The sequence below is a fragment of the Hippopotamus amphibius genome, chromosome 16, assembly GCF_030028045.1.
Source record: "Hippopotamus amphibius kiboko isolate mHipAmp2 chromosome 16, mHipAmp2.hap2, whole genome shotgun sequence".
NCBI classification, from domain to species: Eukaryota; Metazoa; Chordata; class Mammalia; order Artiodactyla; family Hippopotamidae; genus Hippopotamus; species Hippopotamus amphibius.
In genome coordinates this window covers 62,380,827-62,404,659 of record NC_080201.1, presented here as the reverse complement: position 1 = coordinate 62,404,659, position 23,833 = coordinate 62,380,827, and the positions used below count along the sequence as shown (strand labels likewise).

General features: G+C 43.2%; 1 protein-coding gene across 1 annotated transcript; it reads right to left on the bottom strand.

The window, feature by feature from the left end:
* Positions 1–5,981: 5,981 nt before the first annotated feature.
* On the bottom strand, positions 5,982–12,256 carry LOC130838639 (cationic amino acid transporter 3-like). Its single transcript, XM_057712053.1, has 11 exons — positions 11,869–12,256; positions 10,123–10,281; positions 8,752–8,929; positions 8,443–8,555; positions 8,054–8,276; positions 7,743–7,882; positions 7,537–7,639; positions 7,147–7,346; positions 6,783–6,949; positions 6,401–6,509; positions 5,982–6,233 (listed from the first exon to the last, which is right to left on the bottom strand). The coding sequence occupies exons 1-11, from the start codon at positions 12,239–12,241 to the stop codon at positions 6,112–6,114; spliced, it is 1,887 nt and encodes a 628-aa protein (XP_057568036.1). The 5' UTR covers positions 12,242–12,256; the 3' UTR covers positions 5,982–6,111.
* Between the last annotated feature and the right edge of the window lie 11,577 nt (positions 12,257–23,833).

Below are 23,833 nucleotides of genomic sequence, written 5' to 3'. Positions count from 1 at the left end.
GGGGATGGTTCTGAGAGGTTTTTTTATTGTGGTAAGATACACATAACATAAAATTTACCATTTTAACCATTTATAAGTGTCCAGTTCAGTCTTGTTAAGTACATTCACATTTTGTGCAACCAAACTCCAGGACTTTTGTCATCTGCCAAAACTTCAACTCTGTACTCATTCAAAAACAATTCCCCCTCTCTCCTCTCAGTTCCTGGCCATCACTCTTCTACTTTCTCTCTCTATGAATCTGACCACTCTGGGTACTTTATTTAAGTGGAATCATTCAATATTTGTCCTTTCCTGTCAGGCTTATTTCACTTAGTAAAATGTCTACAAGTTTCCTCCATTGCGTAGCATGTGATAGAATCCCCTTCCTTTTTCATGCTGAATAATACTTTATTATTGGCACATACATTTGGCTTCTCCATTTGATGGGCAGTGGGCACTTGGGTTGATTTCATGCGTTAGCTACTGTGAATAATGCCGCTATGAACATGGGTGTACAAATATCTCTTCCAGGGTGTGCTTTCTATTCTTCTGGGTAGAGCCTCAGAAGTAGAATTGCTGGATCATATGGCTCTAAGATTTTATCTGCTTGTGATGGAGAAAATGTTCACATATTGAGGTGTGGGGAAGGCAGTTTGGCTTCTACGTGGCTCAGCCTGAACTTTGTGTGAACTAAACCAGCCTGTCCAAGCCTCACAGCACATCTGCTTTAACCACTGAGGTGAAGAACGTCTGTTCTGAAGATAAGGATGAACAGCTCCCTTCTCATGGTGTCCATGGTAACACTCCCTGGGAGATAAAGTTCCCTTCCCAGACTCCAAGGTCCTGCTGTCTCGCTGTCTAAGTACGAAGTCTGTCTCTATTGAAACCTTGAAAGAACGTACCCTGTCATGTCTGATGTATGGTCTTTGTTTGGATAAGGTGGAAAACTGCTAAAAACCATGCTTCGATGCAGCACTTCCTCAGAGCTATCTGAGAGTCTGTCTCCCAGACTACAGTCCTCAGTTTGGCTCAAATAAAACTCTTTCCTGTTCCTATTATAGGCTGTTTATTGGTTATTCCTTGGACACTTGAATTCATTTGATCATCAAGGACCCTGAGAAGAAAGGGCTGTAAAACTGGGGACCCCACTTAAAACCCTCCTCGCTAGTCTTCTTACACTACCCGACTTTTCACAGTCTACACGTGACCTAGACACTCCAGTGTGGGGAAGCCCCCAAGCCCAGCTGGACCCCAACCAGGAGAAGGGGTCATTAAAATCTCTGATGTTAATTCAAGTAACAAAAGCATTTAACAAGCATCATTCCTGCATCCAGCCTTGCACAAAGGGATGGAAGAGGATAAAGGGGAGTGTGACTTGGTCCCCTTCTTTAGGAAGCTCTGTTTGATGGGTGAGCTGAGCATACAGGCAGAAAAGTAAAACTTGACATAAGCGGTAAGGAGCTCTACTCCTCAGGGAGGTGTGGGTTTGCTGCCTGGTCGGAGAAGTTCTACATGCTGCGCAGTGTGGCCAAAAAAAAAAAAAGCCAACGACACAAGATCGAATGGATGGAGTGGCTTAAGCTGCTATGGAGCATTTAGTTGTCTTATATATATATATTCACATCTTCTTTATCCATTCATCTGTTGATGGACACTTAGGCTCATTCCATATCTTGGCTATTGTAAATAATGCTGCCATGATCACTGAGGTGCATGCATCTTTTCAAGTTAGTGTTTTTATTTTTTTCGAATATATACCCAGGAGTGGACTTGCTGGGTCATATGGTAGTATAATTTTTAGTTTTTTGAGAAACCTCCATACTGTTTTTCACAGTAGCTGCACCAATTTACATTCCCACCAACAGTGTACAAGGGACCCCTTTTGCCCAAATCCTCGCCAACATTTGTTATTTGTGTTTTTTCTGATGATGGCCCTTCTGACAGCTTTCAGGTGATATTTCATTGTGGTTTTGATTTGCACTTCCCTGATGATTACTGATGTTGAGGACTTTGTCATGTGCCTGTTGGCCATCTGCATTTCCTCTTTGGAAGAATGTATATTCAGATCTTCTGCCCATTTTTAAAATCAGAATTTTTTTTATGTTGAGTTGTATGAGCTCTTTATATATATTGGATATTAATCCCTTATCGCTATTTGACCAAATGTTTTTTTAATTAATTAATTAATTAATTGACTGTGTTGGGTCTTTGTTGCTGTATTCGGGCTTTCTCCGGTTGTAGAGAACAGGGTCTACTCTTTGTTGTGGTGCAAGGGCTTCTCATTGCAGTGGCTTCTCTTGTTGTGGAGCATGGGCTCTAGGTGCGTGGGCTTCAGTAGTTGTGGCACATGGTCTCAATAATTGTGGCTTATGGGCTGTAGAGCGCAGCCTCACTAGTTGTGGCGCATGAGCTTAGTTGCTCCATGGCATGTGGTATCTTCCTGAGGCAGGGATCGAACCTGTGTCCCCGGCATTGGCAGGCGGATTCTTACCCACTGCGCCACCTACGAAGTCCCTGACCAAATGTTTTAAGACCTTTTTCTATCTTTGAAAATCTTACCCAAATCAAATTCTTTATTTTCTGGCCACAATGCACTGCATGTGGGGGGTCCAAGTTCCCTGACCAGGGATAAAGCACACGCCCCCTGCAGTAGAAGTGTGGAGTCTTAACTGCTGGACTGCCAGGGAAGTCCCCCAAATCAAGTTCTAAATGAAGTATTTTTTTTACCTCAAGTCCATTTTTGTAGTTTTAAGAGAGCTCCTAAAACATCTGGAAGAGAATTACTAAACTCATTAGGTCTATTGGCTTGTTAAATATACGGGAATCATTGTCAAATAAGTGATGATATACCTTCTTAGATTATATTGGGTGGACAAATGTTACTAAATTAAATCTCTAAAAATTATGTGTAATTCCTAAAAATCTGACATATCCTGGTAAAATGTTATCAGTTATAGTTTTAGTTATTACCTTAAAGTTCTATAGGCCATAGAAGTCACCAAATTTCCTTGTCAATCACATTGTAATCAGCTCTTTAATTGTGGCTTTTACTATTGTCATTTATAGACAGTTGCTTCATGCTGATGCCCTTGCAAAAATGCTTCATCTTCAAGAAGATTCTTAGAAAGGACTTTTTGATAAATATAGGATTCTGATACCTTTCAGAGAAGACCATTGGACTGGGTAAGAAGTTATGGAACTCTAGTGGAAGACCTCGTGGTTGCATAAAACTGCCTACAAAAGATGACGGTCAATAAGAATTAATCACAAAGGACTGAAGGAACTAATCAATATGACTGACAATTTTTATGACTATTTGTCTGAAATATTACTAGCTTTTTAATCTTTTTTTTTCCCCAGCTATAAGGAAACCTTTCTCTTCAGCTAACTATGATTTACAGCAATTTGGTAAAGTGCACCTTTTTTACGCAGAAGTGAAATATTTATCTTTTTCTCCCTATTGCATCCCTCCAAATGCAGAAACTCTTAGCAGGCATTCTCACCTTTATGGCAATACAATTACTTACAAATGTTCGCTAAGAATCTGTTCTCCTTGTACCGGGACACAAGTGAAAATACGATTCCCAAGGTTTTAACTGGGGTGTCATATTTGAGAATGTGCATTGTGTCAAATATGATCAGAGAGCTTTAAGGAAGTAAGATTGACTTCACGGAGTCATCAGGCCCCTTGGAAGAGCAGCTGGTGCCTTGTGTGCAGGGCTTCCAGCAGCCTCACCAGGGGAGTAAGAAACATGTCCTGGCAGAAACAGGGACCTCACGGTACCTTGAGGACGTCAGGAAGAGAAGAATTTAGCCAGATTTGTAGGTACTACAGGTGAGTCTGATGCCAACTCCTTGTCTTGTTCTTGGCCTCAAGAGGCATTTACAAATTCACTCCAAAGATCCCTTAGGAAACGTTCTAGACAAGCAGATTTGAAAGAGCCTATCTGATCAATCGCTATCCTTGCTGAACCTATGTAAAATAATCAGGCCAATTTTAATGCACCTAAATTTATTTTATACACAAATTAGTCTTAATTTGCCTATCTTTGGTAAAAACAAGGGTGATTTGAGAGAAAAAATTAGATTTCAATACAAACTAGAACACACACTTGTGGATGTCAGATAACAGTAGTTCTCTTAATCGTCCTTGAGATTTTCTTTTCCACCTGTAAACTGGACTGGATCCTGAACTCTTGTAGTTTCCTCGATTATAGGATACACCTCTCCAAACTAACATTTCCAATTTTTCTCCCACTTTTGACTTGGAATCATTAGGAAGAAAAAAAAGCTGCCCTTTTCCTGAAGCCCTGCAAAAAGAAGTTGATCAACTTGATATAAACTTAAGAGAATCACCCAATAGCCCATGTTTAGACTGATGAAGACAAATCATAAATGTTTCTATGGCAGGAGAGTCAAACTAAGACAGAAAGAAAAAATAAATTACATGCCTGCTTTGTGGTAGGCCTTTCCCAGCGTGCAATGTTCATCTGCATCATATATCAGCCAGACCTCCTCAAAGCAGGAGGATGTAATCAACCTTTGAGAAAAACGGTCTCTTTCTTCAGACACCAGCATTGTAATTTAAAGATTCAGATTTTTTTTCATCTAATACAGAGAGTTGCATTGACCAAAGGCTTGCTCTGTACATGCATGACTGACCCCGAGCCACTGATGAACTTTATGTAGAATGCTAACCTGTCAATATGAAAAATTCTTTATCTGAAAATTGTATAAAACCATATACCTAATTTCTGACCAGTAGAACAGGTCTCAGAGCCCCTGGGAACCTATTTCCCAGGTTATAGTCCTCAGTTTGGCTCAGGTAAAATTCTCTCTTCCTCCTCCTCCTTCTCCTTTTTCTTCTTCTTCGAGATGCAATGACTGTTTTTATTTTTGAAGAATTCCATTTCAGTATTTTGTCTAGGCTTAAATTTTTATATTTTACAAAGCTGATAAAATTATAACGTTAACGTTTTACAAAGCTGATACAATTTTGTGATGTTTACATTAATGCCCGCCTTATAACTTAAACATTTTTCACACTATACTGTCTTCTTTTTTCTTAGCTTGATAGTTATTTGATTTTCCATCCACATTCTCTTGGTGTAGACAGCAGAGTATCAGAGACAGCCACCACCGGGCTCCTGGAGTCCACCTGAACCAGTGCTTGGTACCAGTATGGGCCCTTTGAGCCCCACCCACTTCTTAGTACTCCTCCGGGACTTTGGTGAGTTCTCCTGATATCCGGACCAGAGCTTTACATGTCATCCGGAATTTTATTCAAGCTGTTTTTGCTTAAGTCTTGGAATCTTAGTGGGCACCAATGCATTCTCCTAGGTGAGGACTTAGGGAGATCTAGGAAGAAAGCCTCAGGAAATGCAGGTGGCTAATTTTTGTTAATTTTGGCTCAAATTGAACACAAGTTGATATATGGCCTGAACTAATTATTTGCTAAAGAAATGAGAGACAGAGCCTGCTCAGCTCTGCAGGAAAAAAAAAGTGACATCTGTTCCTTCCAGGCAGAAGGCCTTCTCAGGCAACTGATAATCTAGTCAAAATGTCTGAGGATCAAACCTTGTGAAACGTAGTGGTCCCACAGAGGATCCCACTACAACCACCAGGTGAATTCTGCTCACAGCGGGGCATAATAAAGGCTGGTCACCTAGTGCCTGGAGTATCCATGGCAGTTCGTACTGCCACGGGTTCAGTCCTTGGGTTGGGAAGATCCCACATGCCACGGAGCAACTAATCCTGTGCACCATAACTACTGAGCCTGCGCTCTAGAGCCCGCAAGCCACAACTACTGAAGCCCACACGCCTAGAGCCCGTGATCCGCAAGAAGAGGAGCCATGGCAATGAGGAGCCGGAGCACCACAATGAAGAGCAGCCCCCGCTCTCCGCAACTACAGAAAGCCCGCATGCAGCAACGAAGACCTAACGCAGCTGATAAATAAATAAAAATTTATTTTAAAAAATTATGCAGAAGTAAAGCCATTTTATCCGCTGGCAATAAATACAGGGCCCTAAATGCATTCCACCATCACACACCATAGAGGCTCAAAGTGCCCCTTGAACCAGCCGATATCTCCAGTGCATGCAGGAATTCAACACAGCATCTATTTCCTGTGACTAAGATGATTCATCACTAGGGACATTGCTGTCAAGCATCTGGGAGGTGGAGGCTGGTGGCTGTTGATCCTTGTTCTCCTCCAAGCTGTGTCGGATCCCATATCCAAAGTATATGGCAAATCCTAGGAGGGAAATGAGAAAATGAGAAGGGAAAGTAGGTGCTCTCCCCACTTACACATGCCCAATAGGCCTCCTCTTATGGTGCCTGACACAGTTTGGGGGAGGGAGGGTTGGAAGAGGGTTGCGTTCAGTCACTCAAGAGGCCCCCTTATCCCAGAAAACCACTTACCAATGGCATTCCAGATGCCAAATTGGACCCAGATGCCAGAGGTCATCTGCATCATCAAGTAAACATTCAGAAAGATGCTCAGCAGGGGAAGGACAGGCAAAGCAGGGACCTGAGGGCAAAGTCAGTTAATCCCTGAGCACATCACAGACGTCTAAAAGGGAGACCCCGACCCCACATGGGCAGGAAGACTCCAGTCCTATTCAGGCTGTGTGTTCAGTGCCTACTGAGACTGGGTATGTAAAGCACTGACGGTAGATCAGGGAAGGGTCCCTTGGTTTTAGCAACTCCCCTTCTTCCCTGGTCCAGCAAAGGATATTTAGACCTCAAAGCATGCAGACTTCACTCACTCAAGGTGGACAGTTGGGCACATGAGGTCACCTACCTTGAAGGGAAGAGGAGCAGGGCTCTGGGGCTGCCTCCAAATGATGACCGTGACCCCCACGATGAGCAGCAGCAGCAGCACAGCCACTGTTATGGACACGGGGTCTCCAGAGAACACACCGCTGGGCCACCGGGCCAGCACCAGGCTCAGGATGGTCAGCAGGAGAACTGCAAGGGTCACGGTGGAGGAGCACAGGCTCACCTCCAGAAGCCACATAGCTCAAGACCTTGGGTCACACCCCTCCCCCAAACTGCCCACATCAGGCCATCATATCTCCAAGACTCCTCCTCAACTGCCAAAATACCCAATCCCACCCCATCCTGTCAATTTCAGAAGACCACCAAAGAGCAATCCCGCTGCTCACCAAGCAGTAAGGCACATCCGTAGACAATCTGGCCAGATGCCAGAGTGGGGATGGTGTCAAGAGGGTCACACAGGCTCTTGAGAATCTTTGAGGTTCCTGCTTTAGGTACAGATTCCAAAGGAGTTTCTTCAACTTCAGCCTCCATCTCAATTTCCTCCTCTGTTTTCTCCTTCTTGCTGAAATTCTGATCTGGTTGATATCTGGATTAGAAATATTAAGGCAATATTCACAGCAGTCCCTACTCATCCAGCATCAGACAGGCTAATCCATTTCTTTCCCAACTTAAGCCTAGCAGGACATTTAGAAGGCAGCATGAAGGCAGACGAGGGTTATCTTCTCATCAATCCCCACAAGCCCAAGGCCCCCAGTCAAGGTGTAGTGGAGTCTCACCTGAGGACAAGAACAGAAAGAGCCACCAGGGAGTAAGCAAACAGGGTCCCAATTGACATGAGGTTCACAAGGCCATGGAACTCAAAGAGTAATGCCATGACCCCTGGAATGAGGGCACAAACAAGGTGGGGAAAGGAGTGAAAAACCAGTAGAAATATCCAAGGTGAGAAAATTGATCAAAGAAGGAGTGGGTTTTGTTTCTTCACCTGCAAGAGTTCCAGAAGCCAAGGTGGCCATGATGGGGGTGCCTGTGCGGGGATGGATCCGGGCAAGTCCCCGGAAAAGGAGCCCGTCTTCTGCCATTGCATATGTTAACCGAGGCATGGGGAACATGGCACCCAGGAGGCTGGAAGGGACAATGGGAACATGTGTGAGGTCGTGGAGAAGCAGGACAGACCAGGGCATCTTCTCCCTAGTCTACATGGGGTAAGGTGTCTTTCCCTCTTGTCTCTCAACCCCAAGGGCTGGGATACATGAGCATCTGACAGCAGACAGGGGAGAAAACCATGACACTGACCTGGATGAAAGAGCACAGAGGGTGCCAACAGCCACGACATATCTGGCAGGGCCCCACCCAACATGGAGAAGAGCCTGCGGCAAGGGGCTCTCAGGGTGAATCCGGTAGTAGGGCACCATAAGGGTGAGGGCCGCTGAAATACCAACATATGCCAAAAAGCAGATGGAGATCGTGAAGACGATGCCCAAGGGGATGGAACGATGAGGATTCTGGACTTCTTCCCCTGCAAGATGGGTAGAGTAGTGGGTCAGGAAACACACTGGAATGAAAGCTCAAAATCCAATTCCCTCTTGCACCTCCAAAAGCAGTCTAACCTTCTACAAACTCCTATGCCCAAGGGTTGCCCAAACTGCCCAAACCCCTGATGGGACATACATTGACCTTTTTACCTGTAATGGCAATAACATCAAAGCCATCAAAGGCGTAGAAACACATTGCTGCTCCGTGAAGAATCCCTTCAAAGCCAAAAGGCACAAACCCTCCAGAACCCAGAGGGCCCAAGCTATGGTGAGAGAAGGAATGAGGAAGAACATGGGTGAGGTGTGTTCAGCCATCTCTACTGGACTCCTCAGTTCATACCATGAGCCTTGGGCTCCAGGACTTCCCCCATTGGATCCATCAGCCCCAATCTCTTTACTCCCCACCATATTCCCAGCTCTGCACACCACAGATACACGTGCCAAGAGTACCCTCCTCACCTATAGGTGTCACTGGGTCCAGATGTGTTCAATGTGTAGTCCTGCTCCGTGAGCTGCCAGTTGTGCAGATCCCCCTTAATGCAGCCAGAGAGGATGATGAAGCTGAGAACCAAAAGGTTGATGCCTGTGAACACTTTGTTAACCAGGGCCGACTCACGAGCTCCCAGAACCAGTACTCCTGTGGGAAAGATGGAAGGTGAAACATGCAAAATAATGAAATTCATGGACACAGAAAGAAAAGTAGTGGCTGTCAGAGGCTGGGGTTTGGGGGTGGGTGGCAGATGGACAGTGACTGTTCAATGGGCACAGGGTTTCCTTTTGCTGGGGTGAAAATGTTTGGAACTAGACAGAGGAGATGATTGCACAACACTGGGAATGTACTAAGTGCCACTGAATTGTACACTTTGAGATGCTTAATTTTGGGACTTCCCTGATGGCACAGTGGTTAGGAATCCACCTGCCAATGCAGGAGACATGGGTTTGATCCCTGGTCTGGGAAGATCATCCATGACGTGGAGCAACTAAGCCTGTATGCCATAACTACTGAGCCTGTGCTCTAGAACCCCTGAGCCACAATTACTGAGCCCACATGCCACAGCTATTGAAGCCCGTGCACCTAGAGCCTGTGTTCTGCAACAAGAGAAACCACTGCAATGAGAAGCCCACGCACCTCAACCAAGAGTAGCCCCCACTTGCCACAACTCGAGAAAGCCTGCGTGCAGCAACAAAGACTCAGTGCAGCCAAAAAAATAATAAATAAAGTTCTTTAAAAAAAATGGTTAATTTCTTATTGTGGCAATTATCTCACAATAAACACATCAATCAAATCATCACTTTGTACATAAGATTATATAATATTGTATGTCAATTATGTCTCAATAAATCTAGGGGAATATAGTAAAATGTTAATTTTATTTTATGTGAATTTTCTCTCAATTAATCAAACATCCTCAGTCTCAGTACAAGGAAAAAACTTGTAAGTCTAAGTAAATGTTTATCAGGTGTGGGTGGTTTTGTCTCTCAAGAGACTTTCAGCAATGTCTGGAGACATCCTGATTGTCATAACTTGGGAGGTGGGCTTCACCATTATCTGGTGAGTAAAGACCAGTGGTGCTACTCAATATCTGACAATGATTGAAAACAAAACCTACGATAAACAGCACAGCTTACACCAAAGAATGATTCAACCCAGAATACCAATAGGGTGAAGAGTAGAAAACAATGGTCTATGATTTGCCTTCCTGTCTCTCTTACCTCAGGCACTTCGTTCCAGGCCTAATCCTCCCACCATTCTGTAACCCTGAAACTTCTGCATCCCAGATCCCCCTCCACACCCTACTCTTCCCATTCTATCTTTGACCCCTGTCTCACCCATGAGCAGCAGCACCAGGCCCAGTGCAAAAAAGTCTGCATATGTGGCCAGGGAGAAGGGCATGTACAGAGAGAAAGTTCCCTGTAACGCCTGAGAGATGTGGTTCCCAATCAGGCTGTCAAAGGTATAGCTCCAGGCTCTGGCCACGCTGGCGGTACCTGAAGCAGCAGAAGAAGGAATATTCATTGACAAATATACGTTGAACTCCTATCATGAGCCATGGGATGTATTTGGGGGAAAAAAACAGACAAAATACCTTATCTCAAAAACTTTCTTTTCTTGGAGTGGTGAGAGTAGACCCAGATGATTCACAAAATAGGTCAACTACTTAATATGTTAGAGGAGATTAGTGTTAGGCCAGAAAATATGAGGGTGAGTCAAAAATCTGCACTCTGGCTGTAGAATTTATTTTAATTAATGTTTAGAAAAGACAAATACATCATTTTTCAACATAATCACCTTGCTTTTCAATACACTTTGTCCATCTGTCAACAAGCTTTCATATTCCCTCATTAAAAAATGTTTTAGGCTGAGCTTCAAGCCATGAATGCACCACTATCTTCACTTCACAGGATGCTTTAACACCTCAAAACAAAGTTTTTGCGGAGTGTCAACAATGTGGGCAGAAGTGTGCAGACGTGCATTGTCACGCAAGATCACAATGCCCTTGGATAGCAGTCCTCTGTGTTTAATTCAAAGTTTAGGCTTCAGCTCTTCAATAAACATCTCAATGTAATGAGCACTGTTGATTGTTGAACATTTTTCCTGATCATGTTTCAATACGGGCCCTTGAGAATCCCAGAAAACTGTAAGCATCAATTTTCTAGCTGATGGTTGACTTTTGAACTTTCTCTTGGTCAGCGATTGAGGGTGTTTCCATTCCATACTCTGCTGTTTACTCTCAGGCTTGCAGTGATGAATCCATGTCTCATCACCAGTGATGATTCTCTTTAAGAAACTTTCACCTTCCTTAGGGTATCAGTCCAAATTTTGTTTGCAGATATCCATACACTTCTGTTTATGCTCTTCCGTGAGTTGTTTTGGTACCCACCTTGCACAAACTTTTCAAAACCTAAGTCTGTCGTGGATTAGTTCGTTTTTAGGTGTTAAAACATCCTCCCTATAGTCCTGATCTTGCTCCGTCGGAATTTCACCTGTTTGGTCCCCTGAAAGCAGCCCTACAAGGACAAAGATTCACTTCTGATGAAGAAGTGAAGACAGTGGTGCATTCGTGGCTTGAAGCTCAGCCTAAAACATTTTTTAATGAGGGAATACGAAAGCTTGTTGATAGATGGAAAAAGAGTATTGAAAAGCAAGGAAATTATGTTGAGAAATGATGTATTTGTCTTTCCTAAAAGTTAATTAAAACAAATTCTATAGCCAGAGTGTGGATAATTTTTAACTTGCCAAGAGGGTTGGGGCGTGAGGGTTAAAATTTAAATCAAGTGGTAAAGGAAAATCCCAGGAAGGCAACAGCTGAACAAAGACTAAAAATAGGCGAAGGGAAGAGCCTGTGGGACGTGCCTCCCTCTCCCTCACTTCCAGTTCCCGTTCCTTCTCAGTTCTTGATTCAATCATTTAAGGAAAGCAGGGTAGACTTAAGTTGTGGGATTTTCCTGCCACAGTTACCCACTTCACCCCATAAGGTTGATAGTACAGTTATCCTGAATGAGTGACCAGTCCAAAAGCCCCTCCGACTTTCCTGATCTTAAGCCCCAACACCTTCCCCCACGCCATCATCTCACCAATGACATAGGACAGCATGAGGTTCCAACCAATGACGAAGGCATACAGTTGTCCCACCGTGACATAGCTGTAGAGATAGGCAGAACCAGAGCATGGTGCCCGGGCTGCCAAATCTGCAAAGCAGAGCCCACACAACACAGAAGACAGGCCGGCCACCAAGAAGCAGATGACAATCGCTGGTCCAGCTTTATATACAGCCACTTCTCCAGCGACGATGTACACACCAGCTCCCAGGGTGCTGCCCATACCCAAGGCCACCAGGTCTAGGATGTTCAGACGATGGGCCATGTGACTCTCAAACCCCTCCCTGGGCTCCAGGGGCCGCCTGCGGACAAGCTTCTGATGAAATTGGTGAACATTCTGACACAGCATCCTAGATAAAGTTGATGAGGCTCAGATCTGCTGAGAAAACGACACAGCAAGCTGTCAAGAATGTCCATCTGCCCTGGCCCTGGGAGTCCAATTCCATGCAGCAGTGGAGTTATGGGGGGCAGGTGGTAAAGGACACATTGAGCAAGTTCTCCATCTCTGAGAATTGGTTTTTTAAACATAAATAAAACTTTTAGTATGTTTCAAAGTTCCTGGAAGGGCTGCTTGAAGAGAAGTGAGGAGGAGCAGAATATGTCTCCCCAATTCCTACAAAATCTGTATCATTCTCCCCGAAAGCAGAGTCCAATTCCATTTTATTCTGCAAGCAATGAAACAGAAAGCTATCAGGTTTCAGGATCCTTGCTGTAGAAACATGTGGAATCTGAGCTCTCTGATCACTAAGTCCCTTAAAGAATCACTTCAAGGAAGGGAGGGAATAATGATTTATTTTCCTTGTATTGCACAGGAATGGAGGGTGAAGACTGGTATGTAGTTTGTGCAAAATCAGACAAGCTAATATGTAGTGGAACTGGATTTGAACCAGCAGACCTGGTTGATTTCAGGTCCATTGACCGCATAGTTTCCTCCACACTGACTCTGGTGTAATTCCTCAGAAGGAGTCTCAGACTAAATTTCCAAAAGGCCTCTAAAGGCCAAGAAATCCATGCCAAAGGCCTGCCATCAGATTTTGCCTAGGTGGATTTCTCCCTTCTAGAGGTCCCCAAAATACTTTGAGATTCCTGCACATGTCAGGAGACAGTCTTTTTTATTTATCTGATAAAGCTGTTCATAACCCAAGGGTCTCCAATTTCTGGAGGGAATAAGCAGGGAGAAACGAAAAATGTTTTAATTTTACCCACAGGTGTAAATTACCAAGTTGTTGTAAATCATAAGTAGCTTAAGGAGAAGAGCTTCTTTATATCTGAAAAACAAAGACGAGAAACCAATAATATGTCAGACAAAAGTTGTAAAAATTGTAATCATATTTAGCAATTCATTTAATCCCATGTAATTAATTTTTGTTCCTTTTGAGTCTAGTTTTTCCATTAGTTCCTTAACTTTGCCTAACGATGAAGGATGAGAGTGGCAGTGATAGTTTCAAGAAGTTTGTGAGGTTTTTGTTAAGGCTTGTATGATTTGTCCAGTGAAGTGGGTACCTTGGTCACTGGAGATTGTGGAAGGCATACCCCAAGTGGAAAACACATTTTAACCATTTTCTTTCCATTGTGAGGGCATCAGCCCTACCACCAGGAAAGGCTTTAACCCATCAAATAAAAATGAGGTTTGCCAGGGAGCTGGGAAAAGCTATGCAGCATCTTGGATTTCCCTTGGCCCTGACTGTTTAATTTACAGCTATTGTTTACCCATTTTAAATTCCCTGACTTAGGAGTAGAGCATTGCCATGCTACAAAGACATCAGGATGGTGAAAGTCTGACAGTGAAGGGTTAATTTTTGTAGAGGCAGAGTGAACTTTATTTTCATGTGCCATAATCTTCACAGATCATTCTGAAATACTACTTATTCACTCAACCAAAGTAACAAAAGATTTCAAAAGCAAATATAAATCACTTAAAGGCACACACTCTGTTATCAAAAGCAGCATTCCAAGAAAACTTTGTTCTCTTAACAGAGAGAGAAAACCAAATCCAGTCTGGCACCAGCTTACTGTTAATAACAAAATCGATTTACCTAAGTAATTTTAATTCAATCTTAGAAAGTTGTCTCTATAAACCTTGAAGAGGTAGTACTTTTGCAAAGGCATCAGAGTGAAACCATAACTGTCTATAATGACAAAAGACTTAAGAAGGCACATTTAAAACCTAATTACAATGCGATTGACAAAGTAACTTGGTTACTACTTTGACATACAACACTTTCAGGTAATAACTAGGATGATGATGATAACATTTTACCAGGACATATCAGAATTTTAGGAACTCCATATAATTTCTAGAATATATCTATTAGTAAAATTTACCATAAAATATAACCTGAGAAGTTTTATTACTCATTTGACAATACTTCCCATGTAATTTAACACACCAAATTAACCTAATTAGTTTAATATCTGCTTGGGATGTTTCATGGGCCCTTTGAAGCACCCAAAGTTAACTAGAGGTCAAGGTAACTTCATTACAATTTGATTTGGGAAATTTTGTCAAAAAATATCAAAAAGCATTTAGAACACTCAGTCAGATAGGATCATATGTCACTGTGAAACAATAGTTATTTACTTAGCCAAAATGGCAATACAAGATTTCAAAGGCAAATACAGAACAGATCACTTTCTCTTGTACTTAGAGCTGTTTGATTTGTAAGCACTTACCTTTCTTTAAAATCTGTTATCAAAGGCAGCTCAACTTTTAAAGAAAACTTGTCCTTTCAACAGAGAGAGAAGACAAACTCAAGTTTTGCACCAGCTTACTTTTAAAATTCATTTACTGGATTAAATTTATTCTAAATTTAGTCAATCCTGACTATGCACTAAAACCTTCTCTCAGTGTCTACTTCCCACAAAACTTCCATCACTTTCTGTAATCATCACTTTATTTTTCCATCCAGGAATAATTAGCTCTAAAACAGACTTCCTTTCTTTCCCCTTCATAAAATATAATTTTATTCCTCATACCTTCTTTACTGAAAACACACAACGTACTTTCCTACTGTATACTGAAATGTTTCTTTATTATTTCTATAGTAGCTTTAATTACATATTTCAATTAGAATCCTCAGCTCTAAGACCTTAACCTCTAGTGAAAACCAAGAAGAAAGCAATTGTGAACTGTTTGTCATATTGGCAATTTTTGATCGGCAAACTTAAGAGCATATTCCATAACTTGCATTTTCCCAAATCAAAATTTCTTTTCTTAATGTAATACAAGGCATGTGTCTAATAAACCCAAACATCTTTAGTTTCCCTCTTGCAAGAAGACAAAAGTAGGTAAATTTAGGTTTGTTTGGCAATCAATGTTCCAGTATTTTATCTTAAAAATGATTTAGACCCTTTATCATTTGACTGGATTTAGAAAAAAACTCTATAGTTCCAAGTTACCAAAAATCTGGAAAAGATAAAACACAATTATTTCCAAAGTGTTCACTCTAAAGTGTCTATCCTATACCAAGTGAATTTTCTTGCTGACAAATGTTGTAATAGACTTAGCATAAATTTAGTGACCTTCATTAAACCTGGGTACAATAAAAGTATTATACTTAATATTGATGACTCTAAAGACATGTCTATATTAACAAATGTAACTTTTATACCAAATATCAACTTAACATTGAATATTTCCCAGATCACATGAACCTGAAATTCATTTAGCTTAATTTCTCTTGTATTTAGAGTTGTTTGATTTGTAAGCACTTACTTTTCTTTAAGCTAATTAAATAGAGCCCATTTACAAATTAACCTCAGCAATATTATCCAAAAACAATGACACCTACTGAGACATACATACATCCAGTCAGACAGAGATCTCATAGTTTCATTTTCTATACTTATCAGTTGGGTATTACAATATAAATGTCACTAGTTTATAAATAACAGTTGGAATAAATAAAAAATTTTAAAAGTTTCTTCCCCATTTTCCCCCTCAGTCTCAGGAATTAGAGATGGTTTAGATAAGATGTGTTCCTGTGACCTCTGGTCTCATGGCACAAGGAGAGAAAATCTTGCTCTCCTAGTAGGACTTGTTCTCTCAGGGTCAGAATTCTGGAAGAAAAAATAAAAGTATTCTAAAAGCTATTTTTCTCTAATTGCACATTCAAAAAGAAACAATTTGTTTGTTTGCAATTTCAAAAGAGTTTTATCTTAACCAATTTTCTCCAGAGTCCAAAGAATATTGTGGCCACACAATGTCATAATAAAATATCAACTTTATTTTCTGTAGTCATAGTTTCATAACTAAAAATTAGACCAAATAGTGCTCAAATTGGCCCTGATAACAGGGGCAGACTGGCTGATAGAATGTTGTCCCAGCAGGGATTGTCCCTCTGGGAAGGTGGGGGTCTTGTTTGATCAGAAGAATCTGAAGGAGTAAGGGAACTTGCAGGAGTGGGAGAAGCTTGGTTCCCCCCTGAGAGTTGGGAGGAGTTAGAAGGGGATCATTTAGAATGTCAAGAGCGTTAACTTCAGTCCATTGTCCCATCCTGTGGCAATAAAGATCTCATTGTAAGATAATGTAATATTATAATCTAGAGACCAAATCTTTTAGGTCATTTTCCATCCCCCAACCTAAAGGCCAGGCAATGTTATAGCAAAGCCTAAGTTTTCCCTTTCTCAGTCCATCTGGGTTAGAAGGGATCGTCCCATGCTGAGCAACTTGCAAACAAGAACGGCACTCCTAGAAATGAAGTCCAATGTCCCAGAAACATTACTAGGAGCCACCTGAAGGAGAGTCAGAGGGTCCTCTGAATTTCCTTTGAATCCTGTGCTTGATGGGATTTTGAGCGCCCTCCCCTACTCTTGCATTGATCCCTGACCTGGTCTCTGGTCGACCCAGTCCTTAATGCGAGGGGTCCCCTGGTGGTGGGGGGGAGGTATTTGAACCAGTGCCACTGTGTTGCCAGGGCTCTCCGTGAGGGGGATCTCTTGTAGCAATGATGCCTGCTTGAAAGTGGCCAGCCCAATAGGCTGTATGGTGCAGTGAGTGGGCTGTCAGGGCCCGGAGTGAGTGGGGAACTCTTGGAGGAATTGGAGTCAGCTGCAATGGAAAATGCCAGCGGGGTCAGGACCTGAGGGCTGAGAGGTGAGAGTATTCCCGTAGGGGATTTTTAGACATGGAGTAAGGTGGGAGACTACACAGCAGAAGCACCCCAGGTCTAGCACCCTGGTTTTTGCTGACTAAGGTAAAATTGAAGGGGACATAAGGTTTAGATAAAAAAGAAACTTTGCTTCTCAAGTAAAGTAGGAAAGACAATCAGAAAAAAAAGAGCGAGAGAGAGAAGGGCAGTATGCACACCAGCGGGCCCCTCAGGGAGAAAGACACTGGGAGACAGTGGGGCCCGGGGGATGTAATTTTTCTACCCCTGGGAAATAAAGTGTGGTGTATAGCAGGGAGCAATTTGTTGGAGGTGGTGGCAGGTGCTGAGCTGTGATTCCCTGCGCGTTGCTTGCAAAGTTGATAAGGATGTACTGCTTGGGCACAGGGCAAGCTGGGGGCTTTCACTTAGACAGAATGAGGGAGAGAAGAGAGAGAAAACCAGAACTTGGGCTCCTTCACTGCGTGGACCTGGATTAAGCCCTGTGGGTCTTGGAAAAAGAACAAAACGGAGAGTGAGAGCAAGCAAGTTCTCATGGGAGAGAGTGAAAGTCAGAAGTCTCCAGCCAGCAGTTTGGGTGAGACCTGCAGTTTACCTTCAACTCCTGGGTTTCTGCACCGAGTGATCTCAGAGAGAGACAGCAGTGAGGGGTGGCTTGAAGGGAGGGCCTAGTTCTCTGCCCAGGAGCTGGACCTGGGTAGCCTGGAGGAAAAGCAGGAATCCCAGCTGCTAGTCTACCACGGGCTAGAGGCTGGAAACAAGGCTCCCCTGGCTCTTGCCCACATTGAACGATGCACTTCCCAAGGAGGCAAAAACTGTAAAAAACAGGTACAGAGTTCATTATTAGAGACACAGCACAACAAGTGGGAGGGCACACGCAGAAACAGTTTGTTTCCTTAAGACAGACGCAAGGCAGAAATACACACCTGGAGAGAAAGGGTGTGGACCTCCTTCCCCATGAGGAGCCCCATAAAAAGGCAATTAAACCATTTATGTAGGGCACGTCTTCCAGGCCTTGGTTGACTTTGACCAATTACCTGGTTTCCTTTTCCACACCTGCCCTGCCCTAGGACCCTCTCCAGCACACATGCACACCTTTTTTCCAAGATGGATTCCAGCCTAGAGGCCTCTGGGGGGCGGGGGGTCCTTGGCATCACCTCGTGTGGGGTGGCTCCCCCTCCTCTTCGACCCCCAAGGAGCCTTTCTGTGCATGCGCCGTGTCTCTCGTGCCCCAAGGATGGGGACTCTTGATCTTTTACTGGAACAGAGTGTAGCCGTGCAGTAATTGTTATCTTGCAGTGCCCACAGGAGGCAAAGTCCAGCTATTTACCCCGTTCTTGTTATTTCAGTCTCAAAGTGCAACCAGGAGGCTGGTTGTGACTACCTAACCTGGAGCCCATCTAGCTCCTGCCTCAGGGCTGTATGAGGCTTCTGGACACAGAGGCCTTTTTGGGTCCTGTTTCTTGTGGACAAGACTCCAGCCTCCACAACCTTCCCCGAGTTCCAAATGAGACATGTGGACAGTTGCCAATCAGGGGAGGATTAGCCAAGAAAGCCCCTGAGGCAAGAAATAAAGGGACCAGAGAAGCTCATCTAGATTAGAAGACCACCTGAGACCCTGCACACACCCTAATCTTATCAGCAAATGACCCTTGAACCATTGCCATAAAAATCCTCACCAAACTCCCCTGGGTTGGGACACATAGTTTTCAAGGACAGGAACCCGCGGTGTCCCCTTTTGCCTGGCAAACTGATAAAGCTATCCTTTTCTGTTTCACCCAAAACTGTGCCTCTGAGATTGGATTCAGCACTGGTGTACAGAGAGGCTGTGCCTTTGCCATCACTTCCTGTGGATGTAGGTGTGACAGACCCAGTTAAGGGGTAGTTAGAGGAGGGACAACCCGACAATTAATAGACAAAATGGATCTCATTTCTTTTCAAGAGAATAGCCTGAACCCCAGTCTGGACCTGGGGTTTTGGGGAGACTTGTAGCCAGGCAGCCAGTCTTCTAGTTTTATCTAAATAGGTTTTAACTTTTAATGTGGTAGTAACACATAGATAACAGGTGCTATTGGTCATCATACATGTCGCTTCTTTTTGTTAATGTATAATCTAAAGCAATTTCATTGTCTAAAAATGTTCTAGTTACAAGAGAGACCTTTAAAAAGTAAGGTTGCATTTACCAGCGGCCAGCAGACCTTGTTTTGAGAGTGGCTGGTGGCATCCCAGGTCTGACACAGCTCAGATAACTCAAGTTTTCAGCAATATGAGAACTTGTCTGAAATCACACCCCTAGTGTCACCTAGTTATGTCCTTGGATGTCTGAACCACAGCTACTCCATTTTAACTTTTAATTGCAGTGTTCTCCTTAATAGGCAGATGTCACCGTTAGTGATGTCAGTGTTTCTCTAAGTGTGAGAAGATGCAAGAATTGCATGAAATCTTCTTCTGAAGGTGTCTAACTATCCGAAGGTCTGTTCTGCCAGTTTTCTCCAGCGCACAGAGTGCCTCATTCCGGATCTCCACCCTGAACTCCTTTCAGGGAGTACTGAAGGTCAGCGGCTACAACGGCTCCTGATTGAATCCTTGTAGAGGTGGGTGCCAAGTGCCAGTTCCCAGTGGAGAGGGCGCCTGAATGGTCATAAATTCGACCACGGTTTGGGAGGCATTTCATCACTATTATGGTCCAGGAAAATATTCCCTCCTGTTGCTTCTTCCCATATCTAGACTTACACTACTACCAACATTGATCTCATAAGGAACTATGTATCATGAGTTTATCAGAGGCTCAGTCACACATTTGGTAATGTAAGAAACAACAATTTTGTAAAATGGGAAAAATACAAATAACATAGCTAGCAGTATTAGTAAGGTCATAAGTAAGAACTAAGCCAAGGGACTTGCCTGGTGGTCCAGTGGTTAAGACTCCATGATGCCAGTGCAGGGGGCAGGGGTTCGATCCCTGGCCAGGGAGATAGATCCTGCATGCTGCAACTAAGAGCCTGCACAGCCAAATAAACATATGGTGTTTTAAAAAGTTAATTTGCATTAAAAAAGTTAAGCCAAGAACTTCCATTAGGTGTGCCCCAGTAGATCCCAGGTGGTCAGACTTAGTCTGCTCTGTACCAATCCTTATCTTTCAGGGAAACTATATGTTGGCAGTATCCATAAGGCACCCAGCCCATTCATTGTTCTCCTCCAAGCTGCGTCAGATCCCATATCCAAAATATAGGGTGTTCAGATGCCCCGTGGGACTCTCACACTCCTCTACGGGTTCTAGCGGCTGCCTTTGGACCAAATTCTGACCACACTGGCGAATATACTGACACAGCATCCTAGACAGATTTGAGAAGGCTACGATCTGCTGAGAAAGCAAGACACAAAGTCATCAAGAGTGTCCATCCTAAACAACAAGGTCCTACCTGTATAGCACAGGGGACTACATTCAATATCCTGTGATAAACCATGATGGAGAAGAATATGAAAAAGAATATATATATAAATTCACTTTGCTGTGCAGCCAAAATTAACACAACATTATAAATCAACTTTGCTTCAATAAAATAAATTGGAAAAAAATGAATGTCCATCCTCCCTTGGCCCTGGGAGTCCAATTCCATGGGGCAAGGGAGTGATGGGGAGCAGGTGGTAAAGGACACCTTGAACAAGTTCTCCAGCTCTGAGCTTTGGTTTCTTCAAACATAAATAAAACTTTTAACATGTTTCAAAGTTGCTGGAAGGGCTGCTTGAAGAGGAGTGATGGGGAGTAGGATACGTCTCCCCAAAATGTGTCACTTTAGCATGTAGGTTGTTTTGAGCTGAAGGTAATTAAGACCCAGCAGACTCAGGAATAGCTCCTTGCCTCTCCTTTAACTGATCAAAATAATGTAGACTAGGGGGCCTGTGCCAGGAAGAGAGCTATTACCAGAGATGACTTTTTATCTCAGAAAGACTTACCTGCATGGAGTGGGAAACATTTGTTTACCAAGCCTTTGCTCTTCCCATCTTCCTGTGGGATGTCTTCCTCCCCTTTGAAGCCTCAGAGCCCTCCCTCCTTCTCCTTAGCTCAGGGGAGCAGATAAGCCTCAACTGTCTGACAGTCTCTGAGCCTCAGAGTTTTTATGGGACTCTCATACATAATAAATTAAACTTGGTATTTTGTCTCACGTCAATTTAATTATTAGACCAGGCAAAGCACCTAGAAAGCAAAGTCTTCTGCGCCTTCAGAAGCAAAAGATTCCAGCACAGTCTCTGGCACATGCAGTACCTGCTTAATTGGTGAAAGTTGACTGGATAAGAGTCATGATTTTTGAACTGAATTCAGCCAGCTCTGGATCACATCCTGCTCTGCTACATATCAGCTTGTCTGATTTTGCACAAACTACACACCATCTTTGTCCTCCTTTCCTGCATCATTCAGGGGAAATTATCATCCACATTATTCCCTCCCTTCTTTGACACACGTGACGTGACTCTTTTAGGGGCTCAGTGATCAGAGAGCTCAGACTCCACACATGTCTTCACCAAGAACCCTGAAACCTGATAGCTTTCTGCGTCATTGCTTGCAGAGTGAGATGGAGTTGGAACTCTGCTTTGGGGCAGAATGAGATGGAATTTGTAGGCAGGGACAGACTCGAGCCCAGCTCAGTCCAAGCATCCAACCAGAGTGGCCTCCCAAGTGCCTGGATGGAGGGAGGACGAACCTTCATTCTGAATCAGAAATGACAGGACTCTGTTTCCTGTCCGTTGCAGCATCAAATGTCTCCTCAGCACCCTGCTCCACAAGGCTAGGCTGACCCAGTGAACACAAGTCACCCGTCAGGTGGCTTCCACCCCTGATACTCCAAAGTCCAAGTTTAGCACTTTCATTAAGAGCAATTGTTCAAAGATCCAGGAAACTGTGATTAGAATCTCGGCTCTTTGAATATCCTTGTTCCTTTGAACAATCATTTACTTCTCTGGACCTCTGCTTTCTTCTTGTTTAAGTGCTGCTGATGAAACCTTGTGCATGTGAAATGGTGCATCTGTTGTGGATAATGTATGGTGGTTGCTCCAAAAATTAACAATGGCATCATATAGTCCAGCAATTCCATTTCCGGGTGTCCACCCAAAAGAACGGAACATAGGGTCTCAAAGGGATTCTGTGCATCTGTGTTTATAGCAGCGTTATTCACAGTAGCTGAAAGCTGGAAGCAACCCAAGTGTCCATCCAAGAAGGAAAGGTAAACACAATGTGGTCTCTACTTACAGTGGAATATCACTTAGCCTTAAAAAGGCAGGAATTCCTGACCCATGCTACACGTGGAGGAACCTTGAAGACATTATGCTAAGTGACATAAGCCGGTCACAAAAATACACATATTGCATGATTCCACTTCTATGAAGTACCAATAGGGACAGAAAGTAGAGTGGTGGTTTGCCAGGGGCTGTGGTGATGGGAGAACTGGGGAGTTGTTGTTAAATGGGGACACAGTTGAAACGTGCTCTAGAGATTGGCTGCACAACCACGTAAATATACTTAACATTTTTGAACTGTACACTTAGAATGGTTAGGATGGTGAATTTTTTGTTATGTGTATTTTACCACCATTTAAAACAATTTCTGCCCATGATAAACGGTAGAGCCAGCTTCACAGAGTTGCTGGGTGTAGCAAACCCAAAAGTGATTTAATATGGATCACCGTGCAGTCGTCCTGCACACATCCCAAAATCCACGGATGCTCAAGTCCCTTCCAGTTGCCCCGATACCCACAGAGGAGAAAGCCATGGATTTGGAGGGCCAGCAGCATAAAGGAGACCGAAATCAGTGGTCCACGTCACAAACCCTACATGAGGGTCATCTCTGCTATTATCTGAACACAAGTCTAAAAATAGTCTTAGAGCCTCAGGACACTGATCCAATCTCCCCCACATTTCCTTGACACACACACACACACACACACACACAGCTTCCAGCTCCTTCTGCTTCCTTGTAGAAAATGGGTCTTTCCACCCTCAGCCTGGAGCCACACTTGGAATGCAGAGGTGTCTCTCTCTCTCTCTCTTTTTTTTTTTTTTTTTTGCTTTAAAGCCTTTATTTGATCTTTAGGATAATTCTACAAGATAAATAGCTTCCTCATTTTACATAAGAAATAAAGCAATTAAACAATGTGCACAAAATCCAATAACTAGATCCAGAACTTACATATAGGTCTTTGATTCTAGAACTGTTTCTCCCACTGAGTTTCCAGTCTCATTCTTTAGGTTGTTCATATTTTGTTCAGAACACAAAGTTTACATGAAACAGATCCTGTAAAAATACAGCATTTTCCCACTCCCATCCCTTTGCTATGTATTTAAAGTTAAATTTACACTTGATTAAAAACTCAGCTAAGGAAGCGTCTCTAATCTCAATCAGGGTGCCTCTCTTGTAGCTACAGGATGCTGAAGGTACTGTTTAGGGCTGTTCTCTTGCAAAGGACAGGAAACACCCAACCCTGACTTGGTAGCATTTCTGAGGCAGTCACACTCAACTGACAGCATGCTTTTCTTTTTCTTCCTTATCCCAGTCATACCGCATTGCTTCTCAGCAAAATAAGAGAATGAGCTGCACTGTGAAATGAAGGCAGAGTTTAAAAGCGCTTGGAGAGTTGTTGTCCTATTGCATTTAACTCTGCAGGTTAGACGATGATGCCAACTAGGTAAGAGTTGCAAGTTTCATCCCTAAATGAATCAACTAGCTTTCCCTATTTCGTATCATGGACATTACCTCTAAAATGAAACACATGCCTTCTCAGGGGAAAATTTCCATACGTAAACCATCATCGAGGGACCGAAGAGAGAATGAAATGTGG

Bases quoted from the DNA above. Each gene is read 5' to 3' on its own strand.
- LOC130838639 (XM_057712053.1), bottom strand. From the start codon at position 12,241: ATGCTGTGTCAGAATGTTCACCAATTTCATCAGAAGCTTGTCCGCAGG. The intron at 6,510-6,782 runs GTAGGTGACCTC...CTTTGCCCTCAG, and splicing joins CTGCTCCTCTTCCCTTCAAG to GTCCCTGCTTTGCCTGTCCT. The intron at 6,234-6,400 runs GTAAGTGGTTTT...TTTCCCTCCTAG, and splicing joins TGGCATCTGGAATGCCATTG to GATTTGCCATATACTTTGGA.